Genomic DNA, 25356 nt, shown 5'->3' with positions numbered 1-25356 from the left:
AATCTACTACCTTTTGCGTAAATATTTGAACTGAGGTCAGTTTGATCTTGGGTCAAACGGACCACCCATTAGCATTTCTACCCACCCCCGTGGCCCCTCTATGTATCACCTCCTAGTATATATAAATCCACCCCTTTATTTTATACAATCACGATAAAGAGGATATTCTGTTTATCTTACCAATATGGTAGAGCATTCAACTCGCTTGTATATATATATAATATATATATATATGAATATATATACAGTATATATAAATATATATATGAATATATAAATATATATATAAATATATATATATATATATATATATATATATATATATATACAAGCGCCGGCTTCGCCGTGGGGGCTTGGCCTGCGAGCGGCCAATCAATCGTTGCCGTTGCCGTGATGTCAGTGTTCTAGGCCTATCAGTCGTCTCAGGTGCAGTGATGTCACCGCTCTCGGCCAGTCAGTTGTCCCCGTTGCCGTGACGTCGCAACTCTCTCAGTCAATCAGGTTCCCGTGGACTGTTACCAAATTACTGTCACCGTGTAGATCATTTAGGCAAAAACAAACATGTTAATTTTTTATTTATTTATTAATATATGTATGTGTTTGTGTGTGTGTGTATGTATAAGTATATGAATATATGCAGGGCTTTTACATCACCATGAAACAAAATATACGAAAATAACACAGGAGAAAAGAAACTTAAAAACATCAAACACTTTCGTATAATTACATAATTACGTAATACGTCAGAGGATGTAATTATGCCAAAGTACCTACTGTTTTAATTTTTTCTTGAGGTGATTTTGCATGCATATATATATATATATATATATATATATATATATATATATATAATGTATATATATGTATGTATATACAATTCCAAAGGTAATGTCTCCCATTTTATCACTTATAATTCAAAAAGTTGAATGGCTACGAAAATGGGAGTGGCACCATTAAAACTAGTAGACATTTTCGCTACAGACGTTATTTGTCCACGTAATCACCCCTCTTTTCAATGCATTTTCGCCAGCAATGAGCAAAGGCCTGTGCATGGCCGTCCGGAGCGCGATTTGTCACTCACACCTGTCGCCACTCTGGAATCGACGAACCTATCACCTAACCGTGCCGACATCAACTGCCTTGGCACCGTAAACTTTCACCAAGCGCCGGTGAATGTCCATTGGTTCCACTTTTGTATGGAGGAATTCAATAAAGAATCTCTGCTCCTGACGCACATCCATGACTGTCACACCATCAATATCTGCACCGGAGAGATGAAAATATCAGATTATGAACGTGAAAGTTCAGTTATCATTATGCCATAAAGAGTCCCCTCGGATTCCTTGGTTAAGAATAATGTTATAGGAGACATAAATTTTGGAACTATCCTTGTGTGTGTGTGTGTGTGTGTGTGTGTGTGTGTGCGCGCGCATGTATATATGTTTATATATATATATATATATATATATATATATATATATATATATATATATTGGAAATATTCTTCCGACAGGTGTTATATATATATAATGTGTGTGTGTGTGTACACACATATTTACAAGTATATTCGTGCAAATATACTAATATATATGTAATATATATATATATTATATATATATATATATTATATATATATATATATATATATATATATATATATATATATATATTTGTGTGTGTGTGTGTGCACACACATATATGTACAAGTATGCGTAAGTAGCCATTAGAAGTAAACTAACGAAGCAGAGCGCTTTCGTATAATTACATCTTCAGTGCTGATAAAAGTAGAAATTATAAAATGAAAAAACAAGGTACAGAATGTATGACTGAGTGAGACATGGTGAAGAGGGAATTCGGAGAGGTAGTGGAAAAAAGAAAAAATACACGTTACATTTGATACCGTCTTGGTGACCATCAAGTATGGGAAATTGCTCATAACTGATATATTACAATTTAGATAATTTTGAAATTTCATGGCAAATGTAACTATCTAATTTGTACAAACCTTGATGGAGATTAACATTTATTCTAACTTTAGCGTTAGCCCAGTCAACTGGGTGGTTAAAATGGTTCATGTGGTTGAATATGGCGCTAGATTGGTTTCCCTCTCTAACGTATTTCTTGTGGGAAACCAATCTAGCGATTCAACCACATGAACCATTTATATATATATATATATATGTATATATATATATATATATATATATATATATATATATATATATATATATATATATATATATATATGTATATAACTGTGATAGTTAAGAAATTAATCTTATGGTGATACGACCCTTTTTATCATTCTATCTTTGTACTTGATAATATCCTTCTTATTTTCAAAGACATATTCTGCTGCCTCTTCCTTTTTATGGTATCTGTCTTTTATTGAAACGCTCGTCCAGTTCAGTTCTCTTTATTTTGACCCTCCTGGCTTTAATCTACGTATATAGTCTTTTTCATTAAGTCCCATTTTGCTTAAAGTTTTTGCTGTCTGTGATGTTGCTATGCCGCCCTACTCCCCCCCTCCCGGATTTCCTAACGATATTCAGTAATTTAAAATTCAAAATGTCGATGGTGTCGTTATGCCTCAGTCTCTGATCTGTTTTTAATTTGTAACTGAAATCCCTTCTTGTTTTATTTTTGTGAGGTTTGTTTCTTTCTTGAAGACAATAGTAATTTAAAATTCAAAATTTTGGATGGTGTCGTTATTCCTCAGTCTCTGATCTGTTTTTAATTTGTAACTGAAATCCCTTCTTGTTTTACTTTTGTGAGGTTTGTTTCTTCCTTGAAGACATTTTTATTTTCCTCTGTTCTGAAATTGAAATTAGCTCTTCAATCTGCCACTTTCTATTTTTGTAACAATATTGCTGACGCAGTAGCTCTCGTCCCTTAATATGAAGTTTATTTTGTTCTTTGTTGTTCCATTTGGACTTCGTCAAGTCCCTTTTACGACCTACACGTGTTTAGAAGAAAGTGTTCCTTATTCTCAGGTTGTAATTCTCTTTATAATTGACCAGCATCACTCTTCTGTCGTTTCTTTCACCAACTCTGTTTCGTTCTTGAAGCGGTAGAGAAAGCATCTAGGATTTTTATATTTCATCTATTTTCTTGGAATTTCAGTTATTGTCTTGGCATTCGAACGGCTTTCTAGAACGAACTATATTCGAATTCTAAGGCAACACTGTAGACCTGACCCGACATCGACGCTTGGTTGGCGTGACTATGTTTGGCAGGTACGCTGTCTTCTTACCGCTAAACGTGAAATCTTTAGCACCGCAGTGATCATGCGGTGAGGTCCGGTGAATTGCTGCGGTCGTGTGTATGTGTAATTGAAAATTACAGACCATTGCCTCTCGTAACTTAATTGCACATACGTACTTACTCTCGTGAATGTGCTAATGTTACCAACTTTATTTTAATTTATTCCGTGATATCATTTACCAATTTGCTATTGTAGCATATAGGTCTCTATAAACTGTAACGACATTTATAGACTTCTATTATCCCACGTAAGTGTGAATAATCATCTCTGTACAGGCTTTATATTACAGACGTCACTCGAAAATCCTGTTCTTGTCGAAAGCATCCTGATGACGTTCGAACGTGAATGTACTTTAATTTCATTTATTCTGTTTCGTAATTTACTAGTTTATGTAACATATAATTAATTGTCTTTATCCCACTTACGTGTGGATATTCATACGTTTTCCTGAAGAAATATTACAATTTTGTGTATGATTAAAATTTGTGTATCGATGGCTTAAGTTATCGCCAGTTTCATTATTCATGTATTTGATTATCTCACTCTTTCATTTGTCTGTATATCACTCTACAAATAAGCTGTAATAATACCGAAGTCTTTATTTATCCCCATTATTTGTGTATTTATACGTTTCCGCTATAATAAAAAAGTGTTCGTATATTGAAGGCCGCACAAATTTCACAGGAACAGCTACGTAGTATTTGTTCCAAAATCTGAAAAATCCTGAAATCCGAAATGCAGTTGACCCCAACGGCTTCAGCCTGGAAAAAGTACAACGGCAAGCCACAAAACTGATCCCAAATATCAAAAATAAATCGTACGAAAATCGACTAAAACATATGAATCTGTTTTCCCTAAAAAAAGCGTAGACTCAGAGGTGGCTTGATACAGGTCTTTAAGATTCTAAAGGGAATTGATAACATCAAAAGTGACAAAATTTTCACACTGAAAGATAATCCGACAAGAAACAATGGTCAAAAACTGTCAGGAAATAGTCTTTATTTGGAAGTGGGTAGAAACAACTTCATCAACCGTGTAGTTAATGAATGGAATAAACTTCCTGCAGAGGCAGTGGAGTGTAGTTCAGTTCGAAGATTTAAGAATCATTTAGATAAGCACCTAAGCAAAATGCTGTAATGACTGTCATTTATTTTATTTTTTATTTGTTTTGTTATCACTTGTTTGTTTGTTTATTATTATTTGCTTGATTCTCATTTGCTATTAGTTATATGTGAATTTATTATTATTTACTATTTACCTGTTTGTTTATTATTTAACTGCCTATGCATTTATTTTATGGACCAAAAGGTCTCCTGTCGGCATGCTCCGCCTTTGTAATCCTTTATAAAGGGCTGTGTATATATATATATATATATATATATATATATATATATATATATATATATATCGTTGGAACATTAGGCATATTGTTTTTGTTGGAAAGGTAGCTTGGCTAATAACATTTATGTTTCGTTTTCTGTTTATTCTCAACATAACATTTTTTCAAACAATTTGGAGTAATCAAAACAAGTTCATACACAATTGTAACAACACTCAGGCACAAAAGTTAGTTCACAAGTTCCTGTCTTCCTAGGTCAACACCCTAACACTCTGACCCTCTCTGTCCTCTTCCTTGTCTGTCCTGTGATTAAATAGTCATTGAGTTACCCATTTCTATATGTTCCTCTATTCTTTCTACTTCCTAACTGACTTTTTACCATCGACTTTGTCACCATTGACTTTTATCATAACATATTTTATGATACTTTATTTCTGATAAGCTTATCTGACTTCTGAATTTGGCATTTTAAGTTCTGTATTTTCCGTATTTGTCTGTTTCCATAGCTTATCGTCCCGAACGTGTCATCAGTCCCGATATGACTTGTTCCTTCACACCTTTTCTATCTCTGGGACCCGTATTTCTGAGTGCGGTGTTCTCTGCTTTATTCTACGATATAATACAATGCTATACAATATTTTATCTAGCAGTCTCCAAATTATTTTACTCGGCTGTTGTGGGGTAGGGAGTTGCTTCTCTCCGCCGAATGACATATTGAATATTGCGGCGACAACTTAAATAAACGGGTGAAGTTTCAACATGCACCAGAGTGGTTAAATGTTAATTTCATATAATTGAGACCCATTTCAGCACAGTACCTCTCCTCAGTTGCATTTAAATTATGTTAACTACTGCCGGGTTCAAAGAGTTGATGATTGTGGAGTTTTGTGGAGTTTTCAATCGTTTTTCCTCCTGCAACTCCTACACTATCTTACTCCATCTTGCTACATCGTCTTCTCACTCCTCTTTCTCTCTTCTCTTATGTCTTCCCACTCCTCTTTCTCTCTTCTCTTCTGTCTTCCCACTCCTCTTTCTCTCTTCTGTCTTCCCACTTCTTCATTTTCATGCTCCTCCTTCTGCTCTTCTCTTTCCTCCTCCTCGTCCTCCTCCTCTTCCTCCCACTATTCTTATTCCTCCATCTCCTTCCTCACGTCGCCCTGCCCTACAGCTTCTCCTCCCTTTCCCCTCGCCTATTCTGTTTCCCCCTTCCACCTCTTCAACCTCATATTCCTTTCCTTCCCCTCCTACTCTTCTTCCTCGTTGTCTCCCACGTCGTCCTCCTCCTTGTCCTCCTCCTCGTCCTCCTTGCCTTCCTTCTCGTCCTCCTTGTCTTCCTTCTCGTCCTCCTTGTCCTCCTTCTCGTCCTCCTTGTCCTCCTTCTCGTCCTCCTTGTCCTCCTTCTCGTCCTCCTTGTCCTCCTCGTCCTCCTTCTTGTCCTCCTTTTCGTCTTCCTTGTCCTCCTTCTCGTCTTCCTTGTCCTCCTTCTCGTCCTCCCTCCCGTCCTCCTTGTCCTCCTTGTCCTCCTCGTTCTCCTTGTCCTCCTTCTCGTCTTCCTTGTCCTCCTTCTCGTCCTCCTTGTCTTCCTTCTCGTCTTCCTTGTCCTCCTTGTCCTCCTTCCCGTCCTCCTTGTCCTCCTTCTCGTCCTCCTTGTCCTCCTTCTCGTCCTCCTTGTCCTCCTTCTTGTCCTCCTTTTCCTACTGTTCCATAATAATGGCGTGGGAGGAAGAAGTACTTGTATGGCGTGGCACAGGAGTCGTAATAAGCGAGTATACGAGGCGGCTTATTGGGCGGCGGTGGGCGGTAAATCTGCTTTATGGTCGGCCATGTTTTTCATTTGGGGGGGAGGGGGGAGGGAGGGAGGAGCGTGTTCTCACGTCTGAACTACGCCCGACCTACGCCCTGGTGACCTAAAAGTCCGAAAATTCAGAGGCTTGTATGTGTGATTCACCTTGGACTCGTGGTCGACAGCTGTTTCCCTCCCGGAAGAGAGCTCTGAGCTCATATGACCGATCTATGGGTAATGCTGTGACCTTACACGCACACACACACCCAACTCCCCGCCCACGAGAGTTGGAGTAACGACTCGAAGCGCAGGGATACTGAAATTATTTCGGGCCTAGGGCAGGATTCGAACCCCGGACCGCCGTAGTGACAGTCGGAGACTACCAACCGCGCCGCCGAGTCGTGTATGTGTGTGTGTGATTCACCACCGTCTTGGATCACGTTTTGGTCTCGTGACCGACAGCTACTATCCTCCTGGATGAAAGCTCACAGCTCATATGTGGCCTCATTTATGGGAAATATTGACCTTAGGCGCGCACACGCACGCACACACACACATTTACACACACAAACACGACTCGATAGTGCGATTGGTAGAGTTCCCGGCTGCCACTACGGCGGTCCGGGTTCGAATCCGGCCCAAGACAGAAATAATTTCAGTATCGCTGCTCTGCGAATCGTTACTCCAACTCTCGTGGGCGGGGAGTTGGGGGTGCGTATACGTGTCATTGCCAACCTTTCCAGATCAACTTGCGTCAACATGTCATTTATCACATATTTTTTGTCTCTATCCTTTGTAAATTCTTATGTAAATATATCCCATGCATGGATAATGAGAGTCCAGACTTAGTCCATGCATTGTAAATAATAAATATAAAAAAGTAATATCTGCTTATGGCAACAGCCTACTTGTAGCTGGGTAATTTAGAATCTGGCAACCCTCCGAGTCTTCCTCGGAGGTTGCTACTGTTTGTAAAATAGAGAAGACTGAGACATTAAAGCGAAGACATCCTCAACTAGTTTATGTCACCAAACCAGTAAATGTAGATCACCAACTACAAATCTACAGGGATACGATCTCGGGTCATCGTCAACGCGAGCCTTCGACGCTAGCTACTCCACCGGCAAACTTTGTGTGTGTGTTTGAGAGAGAAAAGAGAGGAGAGAGAGAGTTTTGTTTTAGATCGCGTTTTGGACGTGTAATCAACAACTATATCCTCACTCCTTCTCACAAACCACCCCCACCCCTGTGAAGATAATTCCGAGTTCCTATATAGGCCAATCTATGAGTATTGTTAAAAATGTTTGACGATCTCACAGATGCAATTGTAACTTCTATCATCGGCTAGCTCTTATCATTATCAGTATTTTGAAACCGATATATAAATACCGTAGATTAAGCGTAAAGTTGGTAGCGATTTTTAATCAATTGAGGCTGGGAAACATCTTTACCAATCTATGTTCCACGTTGTAATGTCTTGCAGTGAAGCTTTTAAGCATTGAGCGAGACTCGATCTCGGGTCCACGTTGTCATGAGCCCTCGACGTTAATACGTCAGCAAGATTGTAATTCACCTTGGTCTTTGGATGACGTGTTGGACTCGTGACCGACAGCTATTTCCCTCCCGGAAGAGAGCTCAGAGCTCGTATGTCCGATCTATGGGTAATGCTACGACCTTACACACGCACACACACACAACTCCCCGCCCACGAGAGTTGGAGTAACGACTCGAAGCTCAGCGATACTGAAATAATTTCAGCCCTGGGCAGGATTCGAACCAGGTACCGCCGGCACTGACGTACTGACAGTCTGAGACTCTACCAACCGCGCCACCGAGTGTGTGTGTGCGTGTGTGTGTATGTGTGTGAAGTCGAAAGCATTTTTTTTTGTAATTGTTCACTTAATCATATTATCACCGTTTTTAGGCTGTAGATGCCTTCAGGTGATTGTATTTTCAGAGATAAAGCTTGTCGTAGAGCGAGAGATGACCAGCTTTGGGGAGCGAGATGCCAATATTATTATTGGCAACCGGTACTGGGAGAGAGTCATACTGTAAATCGGTATCGACAACCAACATTGGAAGAGAGTCAACCAAGCCAAATTGTGGTCTCATGTATCTTCAGCCTCTCTCTCTCTCTCTCTTTCTCTTTCTCTTTCTCTCTCTCATTGTCTCCCTATGCTTCTCTCTCCCTCTCTCTCCCTCCCCCTCTCTCTCTAGTTCTCTGCTTCTCTCTCTCCATCACAATGCTTATCTCTCTCTCTCTCTCTCCCTCTCCCTCCCTTTCTCCCTCTCTCCCTCTCTCCCTCTATGTTTTTCTCCCTCTCCCTCTCATTGTCTCTCTATGCTTCTCTCTCTCTCCCTCTCTCTTTCTCCCTCTCCCCCCCTCTCTCTCTCTTTCACTCTCTCTCCCTTCTCGTCTGTCTTTTTTAACCAAGGCCAGCAGGTGATTTTATTCAGCCGATGATCGTTTCCTGGACTGATTGTTGCAGTTGGGTAAACAAAGTCGCTGGTGCTTTGGTACCATGCATTTGTATTGTTGAAAGGCTTTTAGTGTCTCACTTGTAACTTAGTACTTGGTGGCAACAGTTAGAGCATCCCTCCTTGGGAAGAATGTTACGTCTCGTGGTAGCGAAATTAGATGCACAGCAAAAATGATAAAGATATACATTTCACCAAATTATATGTAGACAGACAAAGGCAAATATATACGAAGAAAATTTAACGAGGCCATGGCTATGTCACATCGAAGAATTGTACTGGGAAGATTGAAAATGGTTGGCAGAACGGAGGGTTAATAGAACTTAAAAATGACCAATATTGTCTTTTGAGTAGAGACCAGTATCCATTCACAAAAGAATACTGACTCACAAGGTCCGTAGGTCCGTAGACTGTCTTTGGAATAGCTGTATAAAGCATGCGGTCAGTATACCATTCGGGGTAACAGAGGTGAACGAAAATATGTATATTCGTTCCTGGCGAATTATAAACGGTATTTGTTTTTTACCATGTCAATGCTTCCATATATCGAGCGTGCACAACCACAAGGTGTCGAGGAAAAAGAGAGAGAGAGAGAGAGAGACTTTTGGAATTACAACGGAGACCACAATCTCAGCTGTACCTGAATAAATCGAGACACTAATTAGTCCCAAACGATCCCCTCGGTTACATGAAGTACTACCCTCTCACCATAACCAGCGTTTCTATCCTTGATGACGGCGCTGTAGTTAGAGTAATAAAGGAGAAAATAAAAAGGGATACCAGAGGTAATAGGTAATGAGGTAATAGAGTTATAGGTAAAGGAGAGATTAAGGAGGGACAGCAGAGGTAATAGGTAATAAATAGAGGTAATAGAGTTATAGGTAAAGGAGAGATTAAGGAAGGACAGTGGAACAGCAAAGGTAATAGTAAATACTAAATAGGTAATAGGTAAATGGAGGTAATAGAGTGATATGTAAAGGGGAGTTTAAGGAAGGACAGCAAAGGGTAAGAAAGAGCAGCATCCTTTGAGGGAAGCTGAGGGGTTTGCCCTACCGGTTACGACTCTCGTTTCGATCCCTTGGAACCCTCTACTGCCTACGAAGAAGAGGGAGGCAGGATCTCGAAGTGGGACTCGAAAGCGGGCTGGGGGGGGGGACTAACTGCCGGTGCCTCTTCCACGTGGCGCTCAAGGGCTCGACTCTGGGAGTGTGCCGATTAATCGGCATCGGCAGGAATCGGAATTTTATTTGGTGAATCGGCATCGGCGAGATTTTTTTTTTTTTTGGGGGGGGGTCGGGATCGTCATCGGCAAAAATTGGAAAAAAAAAAAAACCGATTCACCGAATAAAGTTCCGATTCTTGCCGATGTCGATCAATCGCCACACCCCTATTCGACTCCCTTCCAGGAGTTGATGCCTTAGTAAGGCATCGACCAAGTGTAACAGTAAATTCTATGTCAATCTTCTGTGTCACTAAGTTGCAAGAACTCCATTCTTCCAGCTAACAGCAAAATCCCTCTGGCGATGGATCGTAATGGTTGTGGTGAAAGGTGATCGGATATGATGGTGGCGAAGACAATACTGATTTTTTTTTTTTTTTTTTTTTTTTTTAAGTTGTATTGATACAAAAGTATGGTACTAGGGAGAGCGAACGTGCTTTCTCGCCTGATGCTCTGGAAGAACTGACGCCTCTTGGCATCAGGCAATCTCATGGGCGGGAACTTGCAACATGGTTCCACCTGGGAATCCACACAGTTACACATTTATACAAGCAAGGCTAACTCATGTAATCTTATTTATGATATGATATGGCTTAACGTCATAAACTCCCCCCTATTGGAAGGCTAGGACGGTGCCCCTCACAGAGGACTTTGTAGCGTGGAATTTAATAAACCATGCCCTTGGTTCAACTTCGCCGCTGGTAGGGCTCAAACCGCCATCCCCTGACCTTCGCCGCAAGTAACGATGCCCTAACCCGCTCAGCCAGCGAGCTTCCATATTTATGTATACAATTATATAATATTATAAATACAACATATTTGACATATGTCCACTACATGGAAGCCCGTAATTGCAGCCCAAACGAGTGTGTGTACAGGCCCAGCGGTCGCTCTGTAGTGGGGCAAAGGACACAACTGTTGGGTGGTAGTATGTACGACATAGCAGCCCGTTTTAGGACCTACCCACTTCACCCAGTTTGTGGAAGAGGCCAGAAAAGATGGGTCAAACCGGACTCCTTCAACCCAACCTGGCTGGGGGAACTGCCCCAAGCAAGGTCGTGTAAATATGGCCTGAATAATAGGAAGAAGAAACTTATCTCCCAAATCCAAAGTTCCTCTGTTACACACCCGCCCCATCTGGTAACACTTTCCTGTGATTGAAGGGAAGAGCCAGCGGTCCCCCCCCCCACTCAAATTTAAGAACAGCGAAGGTAAATGTACACCTTCCTCACATAAGGGTTATAACCCTTAAACGGTTACCAGGGTGGAATTCTCCCGGTGTTTTCGAGATGGTTTTGTAACTCACCTTTTCGTTACTTTATTGTCAGGGTTTTGTAAAGTTCTTCTGAAACTGCAATTTTAATTTAAACTAGCATAATTGAAAGGTGAAGAGTTGTGTTTTCATTGTGGATTTTCAAAATAAATGCGTTTTGACCATAGTCTATATTTTCATTTTTTAAATTTGGGTAAAATTCTCCCGGGTTAACCTTTCACGTTAGCAAAATAGATTACAACCCCGATCCCATTAAGCGGCATTGTATTCCCGAGTCAGTCCATCTCGAACCAGTCACCAATTTGACCTACAGTATACTGAGACGAAGTGGACCCAGAAATTCACTAACAATGAATCAGGAACAAATAAATGTCTCCTGAAAGTATATAGATCTAAAGAGAAACACGGAACCCACCCCACCCCATCCACAATACGTGGTTCCAAGGAGAAACCTTAACAGTAGAACCAGAATAGAGAGCTCAGGATGACAAAGGCAAAGCCCTCGTAAACGTGGTAGACATCTTTAAAAAAAACAGTTATGGGAATAGCCCACGTCCACAAAACACGGTACCGTACCACACAGAAGACGTCATGGAAAGAATATTAAGACGCTCAAAAGTAACAGGCATATATGAGGTAGAGAGAATCATGCACATCTCACAGATTAGTATCCCCCATCATTACAACTTACACTCCACAATCCTGTCGAAGCTTTTGCAAGTGAATTTTTCCTGCACCGCCCAGCAGCCATCTGTTGGGAACAGATCCGTAGTTCTCACGGTGAAGAGAAACTAGATGTATCAGGGAAGAGAGAGGGAAACCAGGTGCATCAAAGGGCGGTACAGAATGGAGATGGTGGCGGTCATGATCATGACTGGCGCCAGATGGTGTTTGTGTATTTATCGGAGTCGAGTGCAGTGGTGCTCAGAGAGTGAGAGTGGGGGATGGGTGATCTCTCTTAACAATTTCAATAAAGCTGCAGGCTGGCTCTCTCTCTCGCTCCCTCTCTCTCTCTCTCTCTCTCTCTCTCTCTCTCTCTCTCTCTCGTTCTCTCCCTATCTGTCTCTAAAAACCACCTGAAACTTTTATTATTCCGCTGTAGGTGAACTAGGGGAACACGGGGCTCTCGGTCAAACGAAACCCTTTTTATATTGATTTATCCATTTACTCGTTTATGTGACGTATTTTCCATTGGAACATAAGAGAAGAAGAGAGAAGGAGTTTGAATGTGTTTGAGATGAGGTGTCTGAGAAGTATGGTGGGGGTTACTAGGCTAGATAGAGTGAGAAATGAGGAGGTGAGGAGGAGAACAGGGGTGGAAAAGGAGCTGGGAGATAGGGTTGATGAAAGAATATTAGGATGGTTTGGACACATGGAAAGAATGAGTGAAGAAAGACTAGTAAAAGAGGTATGGAAGGCAGATATGGAGGGAGTGAACATGAGGGGACGTCCTAGGATGAGGTGGATGGATGGGGTGAAGGGGGCTTTGGGGAAGAGGGGAATGTCTGTTGAGGAAGGACGGGAGAGGACGGAAGACAGAGGTGAGTGGAGAATGGTTGTATATGGATGATGTTGTGATTGCATGAGGTGGAATGGGCGGGGGGGTGGGGGGTGAGGTAGTATGTGTGAGCAAATTTTGACGCACCCCGAAGGGATTTCTCCCCGTCCTCTCCTTATATGCAAGGGGGGACGGAGAGGGGGGGTCGCCGATTAAATGAAGCGGCCTTGCTGTGGATGTGCTGTGTCTTGCGACACTGCTTCTGACCCAGGGCGGTGGGCAAGGTGCAGGGATGACCCGTCATCCAGGAGGTGCTCAGATGAGAGGGAGGGTGGGAGGGGTGTGGAGTGTATTTAGGGATGGAATGGGTGGGAGTGATTTTATGCCTTTCCCTTTTTGGCTACCTCCCTTGAAAGGGGGAGAAAGCCTTGGTATATGTATGTATTTTCCATGGGGTCACTCCTCAGCTGAATTGCATTGTCTGGCTATTACGTCGCCATGTTAAAGTGTGGGTAACCTCAATTTATTCTCGACTGGAAAGAGGAGGCGCCTCGAGGCCACTGCCACCACCATCATGTGTGGTATGCTTTCCCCACACACATTTATTCCAGACTCTCACAAATATTATAATGAAATCCCAGTTTTAATTAATTTTGGGAGGAACGATTTATTGCATCAGACAGCATTCCCTCAGCTTTTGAAAAATCTGTTGAGTTGTTAACGGTGAGGTTATTATTATTGTTGTTTTCTTTTTAACAGATGGCGTGTTAGATATAGATAGGATTGTGGAATCGAAAGAGGGTGAAATTAGGGGAGGGCTCTTGTCTGGCCTCCGACCTAGTTATGGACCAGAAGGTCTCCTGTCGGTGTGCTCGTCCTTTGTAATCCTTTGTAGTCCTTTGTTTGGCTCGAGTTTTCGAACCCGGATTCTCAACAACTGAGGGTCGTAAGGATATTCCGGAGTGTTAGTAGGAAAATAAGAAAATTGGGAAAATATTTCAAGGCATTCGTGGTACAGTGGTACAGCGTACCAATGCTTAAACGTGGCTTGTTAAACTAAAAAAAAGGGAAAATATTTCAGGGCATTCGTGGTACAGTGGTAGAGCGCACCAATGCTTAAACGTGGTTGTCAAACTAAAAATATCTTGGAAAATGTGTGTAATTTAGATAAACACCTAAGCAAAATGCTGTAATGATTATCATTTATTTTATATTATTTGTTTTTGTTTTGTAATCATTTGTCTGATTCTCATTTATTATTAGTTATATGTCAATTAATTATTATTTACTATTTACCTGTTTGTTTATTATTTATCTATACCTATGCATTTATTTATGCATTTTATTTGTTATTTACATTATTATAGTTTTTATTTATTTATTATTATTAGGGTTTTTTTCGTATCTGACCTAGATATGTACCAAAAGGTCTCCTGTTGGCATGCTCCGCGTTTGTAATCCTTTGTAAAGTGGGACATCGTGGGATGAGTGAAGTGCGAAAGAAGGAAGAAAAGTAGATGCAGCTTGAAGATGTTCGCTACCTGTTTCACTATATGCAAAGCTAAAGAAAGATACAGTGGAGTAGGAGTCTTGGTAAATTGAGAGGTTTCAGGGAACGTAATGAATTTCAGTAGTGTGTCAGATCGAGTAGCTTTAGTTGTAATGAGGCTGTGTAAAAGATAACCCCTAAAGATAACTCAGGTTTATGCACACAGAGTTCGTGCGATGACATTGAATCCTGTCATAACTTAATTCAGGTAATGGGTCCAGAAAAAGGTAGATACACGTTAGTAATCAGTGACTTCAGTGCTGAAGTGGGGAAGAACATGGGAGGTGAGATGCTAGGGAATTTTGAAGAGAAGTACAACATGAGAATGGTGAACTCCTCTAAAAGGCTACATGTAGGTAGTTTAACCCTCATCCATACTAGGTGAGACTTGTTCTTTTATCTTGGTTGTCGGAAGGCTGTTTTATTCATTTCCTTGCCAACACCCGTCCACCCACCCTCCGCAGTAGAGAATCGTTATAGGTCGAAGTCAGACAACGTAAAAGGACCAAAGGAAAGGAACGACCGAGGAGAAAAGCACTGAAGAAAACGGGAAACCTTTTCAAGAAGGTGGCACGAATTGACCGTGTTTTGTCGTCGCCAGACGATTTTATTGAGTATCTAAATCTAACCACTTCCAGTCTCTCTCCCTTAATAAGACTCACTTCCAGTCTGCTGCCACTTTATCCCCTTGTACATCTCATCACCTTACTTTTACCCACATTTTTCTTCAACTTCCTTCTTTCGCACACCTTTCCCAAACTGTCACTAACTTCCTCAATCCCTCCTCAGATCCTGCTACAAGCGCAGTGTCGTCAGCAAACAACAGCTGGCTTATCTCCTACTTTTCTCCATTTTCTTTAACCATCTACCCCTGACCCACTACCCTTGCATTCACCTGTCGCACCACCCCATCCATGCATAAATTGAACAGCCAGGGCGACATAACACATCCCTGACGAAGTCCCACTTTTACCTCGAGAGACCGTTTGTTCCATTCTGGCCCCAAGATGAATAGAATCGTCTGTCGCTGGCAGGAACGAGGTTCCGTACGGCGAGTCTGTACACCGCCTTTAGGGGTTGAGAGTGGTGCACCCGCAGCAGCCGCAGGAACATCAGGTGCAGCGATGACGTCAGCAATCACGTGGGCAGCCGTGCGGAGAGGCGTGAAACGGAAAATGGAGGAAGCGCAGGAGGAGGAGGGGGAATAATCTGAAGATGGCGGGGGAGGGGGCTTAGGAAGAGGTGAACGAGGAAGAAGCAGAGATGCTGGAGGAAAAGAGGAAGAGGATGCTGTGACTGGAGAATCTTCCAGAATACAGTATGATACGAACAGCACATTGAAGAGTGAAGGTTTATCAAAGATGGATTAAATCGCCTGGGGTTAGGTGTAATCGAATTTGGTGTGGCGTCATTCTTCACTCGTCACCCAAGTGCCACGGGGGAATGGGTGAGATGGCTCCCAAGTACCACGGGGGAATGAGTAAGCTGGCTCCCAAGTGCCACGGGGGAATGAGTGAGGTGGCTCCCAAGTGCCACAGGGGAATGAGTGAGGTGGCTCCCAAGTGCCACGGGGGAATGAGCGAGATGGCTCCCAAGTGCCACGGGGGAATGAGCGAGATGGCTCCCAAGTGCCACGGGGGGATGAGCGAGATGGCTCTCAAGTGCCACGAGGGAATGAGTGAGGTGGCTCCCAAGTGCCACGGGGGAATGAGTGAGGTGGCTCCCAAGTGCCACGGGGGAATGAGTGAGGTGGCTCCCAAGTGCCACGGGGGAATGAGTGAGGTGGCTCCCAAGTGCCACGGGGGAATGAGTGAGGTGGCTCCCAAGTGCCACGGGGGAATGAGTGAGGTGGCTCCCAAGTGCCACGGGGGAATGGGTGAGGTGGCTCCCAAGTGCCACGGGGGAATGAGTGAGGTGGCTCCCAAGTGCCACGGGGGAATGAGTGAGGTGGCTCCCAAGTGCCACAGGGGAAATGAGTGAGATGGGCAGCCGGAACAGAAGGGAAAAAAAGGTTCATCATCCCGATTGGACTTCGCTACACAAGTGTAGTGACGTCACGGTGATGAAGGGTTCAGGGATGGAGAAGCACACGTTTACAAATAACCATGTTTGAGAGAGAGAGGGGGGGAGGGAGGGAGGGAAAAGAGAGGGAGAGAAAGGGAGAGGGAGGAAGAGAGAGAAAGGGAGAGTGAGGGAAAGAAGGAGAGAGGGAGACAAGGGGAGAGAGAGGAAGGAGAGAGGGGGAGAGAGAAAGAAGGAGGGAGAGAGAAAAAAAGAGGGAGGGAGAGAAAGAGGGAATAAGGGAGAGAGAGAAAGGGAGGGAGGAAGAGAGAAAAAGAGGGAGGGAGGGAGAGAAAGAGGGAATAAGGGAGGGAGGAAGAGAGAGAGAGAAAGAGGGAGGGAGGGAGAAAGAGAAAGGAGGAGGGAGGGAGAGAAAGAGAGAATGAGTTAGAGAGAAAAAAAAATGTGGGAGAGAGAAAAAGAGGGAGAGCGAAGCACAATAGTGGTAGCCGGGAAGAGGTCGTAGATTTATAAGTTCTGTATCGAGTAGCATTCTTTGACTCTAACAGGCCTCTGACTACCTTCTTGACTCCCATGATCCCTAGTAGGAGAGTTTTTTAATTCCATTATGTCATAGTAAAAAAAAAAAAAAAAAAAAATTGTCGGAAGACTAGACTGCATAAAGAAGTTGGTGTACTACAGTACATGCCTGCGCGTGTGCCCTTGGAGGGTCGTCGCGGTATGACGGTACGGCCTTCGCCTTATAATAAGCAAGCCGCTCAGCCGAGGGTTCGAATCCCATTAGGAGAGTTAATCAATTCCATATGTCATAGTGGTACAAAAAGTGTGTGTGTGTGTGTGTATATAAGTATTTATTTATTTATTTTTTCTCTCTCTGTCAGAGTTGGATGTCAGACCGATTCCCATTAGTGCCGTCACGCGTTGGCTTTCTTGGAGGGATTCGAACAGTCTGTCCACAGCTGTCTACATTCTCTTTTCCGGGCTTCGGAACGCACCATCAATCTCAAACTTTGTGCCATTCAGACCCCAGAAAATGATGATGTTCAGAGGACAACATCTAACACTTACGCTTCTCGCTTCCGTGCAGGAAAAGAAAAGAAAAAAGAAAAACGTATAGTCTGACAGGGTATTAGAAAGTCAAAAGAAACGAGTCATTTTTTTTTTTTTTTTTTAAGATTTCGGTGATGATGTTGCAATGTGTATACAGTATGTGTATGTCTACTTGTGTCTATATATATGTGTGTGCGCGCGTGCGTGTCTACATATATGTATACATATACATATGCAATAAAACACTAGGAACATGTGTTCAAAAATGCGTAAGTAACCACTAGGAAAAGTAAACTAACGAAGCAGAGCGCTTTCGTATAATTACATCTTCAGTGCTGATACAAAGAAGGAATTTGTGTCAGCACTGAAGATGTAATTATACGAAAGCGCTCTGCTTCGTTAGTTTACTTTTCCAAGTGGTTACTTACGCACATATACATATATATACAGTATATATGTGTGTGTGTGTATATGCGTGTCTACATATATGTATACATATACAGTACATGTGTGTGTGTGTGTGTGTGTAATCGTGGTCTTGTATCACGTATACCGAACTAGTGATCGACAGCTGATACCCGCCCGGATGAGAGCTCAAGAGCTCAATTAGTGCGACACATGGACAACGCTGTGACCATTACACACATCATACACAGAAAATGTAATAAAATAATAAGTCAAATTTATGGGAGTAGGTATAATCGCAAATGGCCATGTTTATCACAGCCTGGTGACTTTTTTATGCATACAAACTCGTGGGCTGAAATGTCTACCTCTTAGTTGTTGTTTTTTTATCCTTATTATTATTTTATTGTGTTTTATGCTATTTCATTCATTTTTAGTTTGTGATTTTTTTCCGTGGAATGATGTACATCTAAGACAACTGATATTGCGGCTGACTTGTCAGCGCATTTACGTTGATTTGCTTTATGTGTGTGTGTGTGTGTATATATATATATATATATATATATGCAACAGTAATCACATTAAACACGTGAATAAAGATATTTTGCTTGAAACCACGAGGAAATCAAAGAACTGAATACTGAACGTTTTCGTCTATTTAAGACATTTTCAAAGTACTTTGAAAATGTCTTAGACGAAAATGTTCAGTATTCCGTTCTTTGTTTTCCTCGTGGTTTCAAGCAAAAAAAAAAAAAAAAAAAAAATATATATATATATATATATATACAGTATATATATATATATATATATATATATATATATATATATATATATATATATATATATATATATGCGTAAGTAACCACTAGGAAAAGTAAACTATCGAGGTAGAGCGCTTTCGTATAATTACATCTTCATTGCTGATACAATGTAATTTTACGAAAGCGCTCTTCTTCGTTAGTTTACTTTTTAGTGGTTACTTACGCATTTGCGAATACACGTTCCTAGTGTTTTTATTGCATATATATATATATATATATATATATATATATATATATATATATATATAATGTGTGTGTTTTCAGCTGTCAGAAATTTTATTCAATTGAGTGGATGGACTCGGGATTTAAAGTCAACAATCTTTAGACATTAGGTAGAACAAAATCTGGATTTTGATTGCTGAATTAAGTGTAAACGCGACTGACTTAAGGGAGAGTGGGAAGGGGATTTTTTCCATTGCATTTTTTATCATATATTTTGGTTTACATGGTGGCAGCAGCAAATAGTTTCAGAATGAAGCTACCCAATGTCATCATCTCTCGTTCTTTTATCTTTCAAAGATAACCTGTAAAGCTGACAACTAGGAGAAAATAACGGAAGTTAATCATGAAAGTGTCTTGATTCCGTTTTCTGTGGTAACACTGGATGTTCTTAAAATGAAGTTCAAGCATTTATTGTGATTCGTTTATTTATTTCTCAAAGACCATTAGTATAGCTATCATCAACAAGAAGAATATAACGAAAACAAAGTATGAAGGAGTCTTGAGTGAGTTCGGTACGTGGGCAGAGGGTTTCTTAGTGATACACTGGTGCCGGCTGGTAAGGCGCTGGCTGGTAGCTCTGTTGTGGCTTGAAGGTAATGGGCACGTACGAAGGATCGTGCTTTGGGTACTGAGGCTCTCCATAGTAGTTCACGTCGGCGATAAAACCGTTGTAGTGGTCGGCTTTGTAGGTGACCGTTTGCTTGCGTCCATCGGGGAGATCGACGCTGTAGGATCCCTGCACGAGCTTCCCGTCGGACGTCTCGCTCTGGCCGAAGTTGAGTCCTTGGTATTGGTCCGAGATTCCGTATTCGAAGTTGTACGGCTTTGGTTCCTGGTGGTTGGAGAGTCCGGGGGTGGGGGAGAAGAATCCAGTGGGGGTTTAGAACAAGCATATACGAACACAGACACACACAAGAATTTGATAGCAAACTTGATGCTGAAAGATACAAAGACGGATCACTATGAACATAGTTCCCTTCCCGTATAATACAACTAGATAAAACACACACACAGACACACACACGCACACACACACACACACGCACACACTCACACACACACACACACACACACACACACACACACAAATAGAAATAGGAATAGAAAATCGAAATAAAGGAAACAAGTGGGTATATATCGATATACTGAGACATATGCGATACTGTTACAAGCGCATGCGCACAGTCGCAGGCAATAAAGTCTTCATCGTTGCCCTGAGCTTTCAGAAGGAATGGAGGATGCAATGCCTACGATTGTTTTTTACATTATTATTTTATTCGGTGGCTTATGTCTGTTTTATAGGTTTCATGAATGCGATACTTTGAGTTCATTCACTTGACATTTTTGTCTTTAACTATGTCAGTCAACTAAGTTTGTAGCTAAGCCTCTCCCCCCCCTATAGGATGCATATGATTGGCTATTGGAATTTGACGTCACGCCTCAGAATCTATCCACTACAGGACAGAGATATCTCAAAGCTGAATACAATTCTGTGTATGTCTTTGCGAGTACCGAATTTGTCTTTAAGGTGACTCAAAAAAGGTGGAGGTTGTGTGGCAAGGTGTGGTGGGGCTTTTTGTAAGGGGCTAAGCACCGAATGCTGTGCCACTTTAGCACCGTTGCTGTCCTGACGAACGTGCCTCATTGTCAGGGACCGACATGGGTAAGTGCCGCTCCGGGGAGGGTCGAAAATATGCCCCCCCCCCCACACACACACACGTACCACCACTACCACCACCTTCCACATCTGATGGTCACTAGCACGATTCACATGTAACATTCATCCACAAAACAACGTGTATACACACATCATTCATACACACAACTCATGATAAATAAATCTTGCATTAAAAGTACATTAGGGGGAATTTGATTTACCTTCTTTTCACCCAAAACTGCCCCCCCCCCCAAAAAAAAAAAATGCCTCCCCGGGGCATTGCTCCCCCCCCCCCTGCCCCTCCCCTTGTCGAAACCCTCCTCATTGTGATTTCCTGCAAATATGAAACGCGCAAAGAACGTCGTCGGGATGTAAATGTTTTTAGCTAACCTCAATCAATCAATCAACTCAGCCATCCTGAGTCCACTGCTGAACAAATGTCTCCTTCATAGCATTCCATGAATCAAACGACCGTGCCATCCTCTGCCACGTCACTCCTGCAAACTTCTCGATCTCGTCTCTCCACCTTCTGTCTGGTCTCCCTCTTCCACGCTTAGCTAACCTGCTCGAAGGAATTCCACAGACCGTAGATGACCACTTGAGTGATGTATGTTTGAAAGTTGTTGTCTTTGTCAGCATAACGGTGAAATGGTATAAGACAATTTGAATCCTTAAACGCTTTTGATGGCGGGATCTTATGTGGTTCTGATCAGTTTCTAGGATTGGCAGTCTGACTGCGATGTTTGTATTCATGGGAATCCATTTAGTCGTTTTCACTACACTTTTTCTAACAGGTATGGTCGGCAGTTATCATTGGCCGTGACCTAACTGCCGTACATCAGCTAGACGGTACCACAGAAATCCGTGCAAGTAGCCCGTAGGTATAATGGTGTATTACATGGTATCATGGTGCCCGACGGGAGTAAAATTATTTTGAGAATTTTTGTTTTTCGTAAGGAAGCAGAGGCGGTTGTTTGATTAAATAAATTTTTCCCAAGTATGAGAGATCAGATTGTTTGGAAGTTGATATTGACCGTTTTAGTTATCGTGGTTCTTTTGCAATTTATGTCCATTGTCGATATGAGGAAGTAGTAGTAGTGACAGTAATAGTAGCAATTGTGATAGTAATAGTAGCAGTGGTGATAGTAATAGTAGTAGGAGGAATAGAAAATAGGAATAGGAATTCTGCTCTTGTTGATCGTTTTGAAATGTATTGCAGTGACGAATATCATGGAGTAGTAATAGTAGTAGATGAGATAGTAAGGGGGAATAATAGAAAAAGAGTAGTAATGCATGCGGACAGCATAAGGCCCCCCTTTGTAAGGGCGATTTGAAGCATATGCTTACTCATCCTACACAAATTCAAAGCCATTTTGTGGTTAAAAGCCATCCCTCTCCCCGCCGCACTGCCTATGCCAAAGGCAGTGCAGTAAGTCATAGCTCTTCCAAAATATTGCCCGGTGACCGAATCATGTTTACCCACACAGCTTCATGACATAGCGATCCCTTCATCTACTCGTGAAATTTACGGTAAAGATAAGAACATCCTTTCAGACAGCTTCAATTCCTCATCCATGTAGAACACTCTCCTTTCACTTATCATTTGGAAAAGAGGACAAGCATGAATGTAGTAATTATAGAGTGATCAGTTTTAAGTTTAGTAGGTATGGTTTATAGATGGGAGTTAATCGAGAGACTTAGGAGAACAAAGGAAGTAATTGTGGGAGAGGAGTGTAGGTTCAGGAAAGGAAGAGAATGCGAAGACCAAGTTTTTGTAGTAATATATGCAAAAAAAAAAAATATTATTATTTTTTGGAAAAGGGAAAGGATCTCATTTAGGTTTTCATGGGTTTGGAGAAGGCGTATGGCATGGTTGACAGAGGTTTATGCATTGCGTTGTGGGTATACAGTATAGGATTATGATGCCGGTCGTAAGTTGTTTTTTTCCGTGAGTAATATAACTTGTGTAGGGAAATGAAAGAGTGAGTGCATTGAGGCGAAGGTGGGGCAGCTCCCATGGTGGTTCAACGTGTATATGGATGGGGTGGAGAAGGAAGTAAATGCGATGGTGCTGTGCAGGAATTTGCTAGTTGATGAGTGAAAGTGGATGGTAGTAGAAGGTTGTTGCTTGTGGATGACACTGCGGTTGTGACTGAGTTTTGGGATAGACTACAGCTGTTATTAGTGGAGTTTGAGAGGATTATGTAAGAGGAGAAAGCTGAAAGTGTGGACAAAAGTTGTAGGAGACCATAAGGCATACACTAGACAGATCCATGTCCACGACTCATCCACCTGTCATCCCTATCCTTAAAGTTATCCAATCTTCTCATAAAACAAACAATTATTTCAACGCTCACTACATAGCTACCAAGTCTATTCCATTCGTTAACTCTCTTGGTAAACCAGTTTTTGCCTATTTCCTTATTGGGCTTATGGGAAAGACTAGGGAAGACTAGGAAAAATGTGGAAAACGAAAGTGAGTGAAGTGAGTTTAAGGATGAGACCAGGAGTGAAGTGTATGGACGGGGAAAATGGCCATTGGATAAGTGGAATGTCTGTCGAGCATGGAAGATATTGAAAAGTAGTAGTAGCAGTAATAGTAGACATAAAAGTTATAAGTAGGAGTTCTGTTTTTAATTGTTTCGCAATAATGATAAAAGTGGTTGTAGTAATAATAGCTGTAGAGTTGTTGTGTAGTAGTAGTAGGAGTAATTGTTGTAGTTCCCTTAGTAGTAGTGATAGAATAAGAGCAGTAGGAGGAATAATGATAAAAATGGTTGTAATAGTAGTAATAGCTGTAGAGTTGTTGTTGTTGTTGTGTAATAGTAGTAGTAGTAGTAGTAATTGATGTAGTTCCCTTAGCAGTAGTGACAGAATAAGAGCAGTAGGAGTAATAATGATAAAAGTGGTTGTAGTAGTAGTAGCTATAGGGTTGTTGTTGTTTGTAGTAGTAGTAGTAGTAGTACTAATTGTTGTAGTTCCCTTAGCAGTAGTGATTGATATGTTTGTCCAGTTCCTACATTCCGGAATCAGTGACCCGCCTTAGCTGGATAAAATAGCCTGTATTCGACCAGAATAAAGTATATAAAGGGAACTATACGCTCACCTCTTTGTAGACTGGCTGGGGTTTGTAGGAAGGCGCTGGTGGAGGACCATACTGACTGGAGGGATATCCGCTTGCGCTGCCCCAGAGCCCGAGCACCAGCAGAAAGGCCACAGCGCTTGTTACCTGGAGGGTGAGAAGAACGCCAGTCATGTTTGTTCATCGCTGCAATACCGGCGTCAGTGAAAATAAAGCTGTGATTAAGGTCTACAAAGGAAGGGCATGACGATAGGGAACCTTTTGGTCCATAACTAGGTTGGATGCTCAGCGAGAGAGTTAATTGAGATAGGGTTAACCTAGTGATGGTACGATACCAAAACGCTTTAACGATTTCGATACGATTTCCGATATTGCTCTTAACTTCCGATCCCGATAAATGACTAATAAATGTACCTTGTTCATTAAGTATTTGTTTCCCAAAGCAACAACAGGGCTTGAAAATAACCACGAATTATAAATATTGCAGATATCGGAATCCGACTCGTAAGTTTAGAGCAGAATCGGGACTCGTATCAGAATCGTACCATCACTAGTTGAATCCTTTAGTTGTGAAGGGGGTTACTCAGATGGTCAATGAGGTGAAATGAGCAAGTTAGAGACGTTCAGCCACGACCGAGGTAACCTGTGGCTGTTGGATTCGAACGGGGATCCACGTTACGTGAAGCAAGATGAGAATCAGCCCTCCACTCGGCACACAGGTAACTAGGGCCACAGCGTCGAAGTTTAGGAACTTTTGCTTTGTTCTGTCTCCTGTAGGTGGCCGAACTCAGAAGGGGGAAGACTGGAGAGAGGAACTGGTGAAGAAGGCGTCACCTCTTGTGATCCCGATTTGTTGAGGTTTCGGAAGACTCACCTGGTTCATCATGGTTGTGTTCTTTCCCGAAGGCGGCCGAACTCTCGTAGGCAGACTGGAGGAGGGAACTGATAATGAAGGCGTCACTTCTGTTGGCTTTTATAGCACCGAATCACCTTCGGCCATCGAGTGTCCGCCTCGGACGGCCGACGGACCGTCTCCTGTGTAAACATACTCAAAAAGGCGGGGGGAAAGGCGCCGGAGGCAGAGGTGGAGGCTGAGAGGGGGATGAAGAAAGGAATTGAAAGAGGGAGAAGAGAGAATTGGCTTCTATTGCCGTCGCCGTCGGTGGAAGGTGACACAAGTAAAATAGACGTGTTAAGTTCTTCACCGTTATTTCAAGCACAAAAAAAAAAAGCTTTGAGATTATTGCGGTGTTTTGTAATCTTTATGAAAACAGCAATGAACCCTTACGTTTCCATGGTTACTCCACGGTGGTTAATGAATAACTTGGCGGCAGCCGGGCTGAAAGGAAGAACAATAACATCCTCAATGGAGGGGTTTACACGATTTAGGCCCCAAACCCCAACCCATCGCTACCCAGGGGGCGTCTCCGAGATGAATGAAATAGATTAATGGCAGCCATAGAAACGGTACCTGCGGAACCTGGTAAGCGGTTAATCGAGATAATTTGTGAGGCATTTAAAGACACACTGAAGACGAGTGGAATTGTTCAGTGGCAACCTTATCAAAATGAAAAGTGTCACCCGATAGGGAAGTTGGCAGTACGTCATCACGTAACGTTATATGTCGTAACAGATGTACGTAGGCTACTTGGTTCTGTGCCGTTAGGCGATGGTATTCAGTGGAATTGCGGGC

General features: G+C 42.1%; 2 protein-coding genes across 2 annotated transcripts in view; one reads left to right on the top strand and one right to left on the bottom strand.

Annotated features, from left to right (window-relative positions):
• Positions 1-25356, top strand: part of LOC143039041 (neurobeachin-like) — a 668097-nt gene that overhangs the window by 444884 nt on the left and 197857 nt on the right. The gene's annotated exons all lie outside the window — the stretch shown is intronic.
• On the bottom strand, positions 19332-24716 carry LOC143038850 (larval cuticle protein A2B-like). The gene is made up of 3 exons (XM_076208475.1): positions 24538-24716; positions 23688-23810; positions 19332-19756 (listed from the first exon to the last, which is right to left on the bottom strand). Exons 1-3 carry the CDS (start codon positions 24547-24549, stop codon positions 19457-19459), a joined length of 435 nt encoding a protein of 144 aa, XP_076064590.1. The 5' UTR covers positions 24550-24716; the 3' UTR covers positions 19332-19456.

This window comes from Oratosquilla oratoria, chromosome 25 (assembly GCF_046742065.1).
Source record: "Oratosquilla oratoria isolate Oo_2021 chromosome 25, ASM4674206v1, whole genome shotgun sequence".
NCBI classification, from domain to species: domain Eukaryota; kingdom Metazoa; phylum Arthropoda; class Malacostraca; order Stomatopoda; family Squillidae; genus Oratosquilla; species Oratosquilla oratoria.
This window is presented reverse-complemented; position numbering and strand designations above follow the sequence as displayed.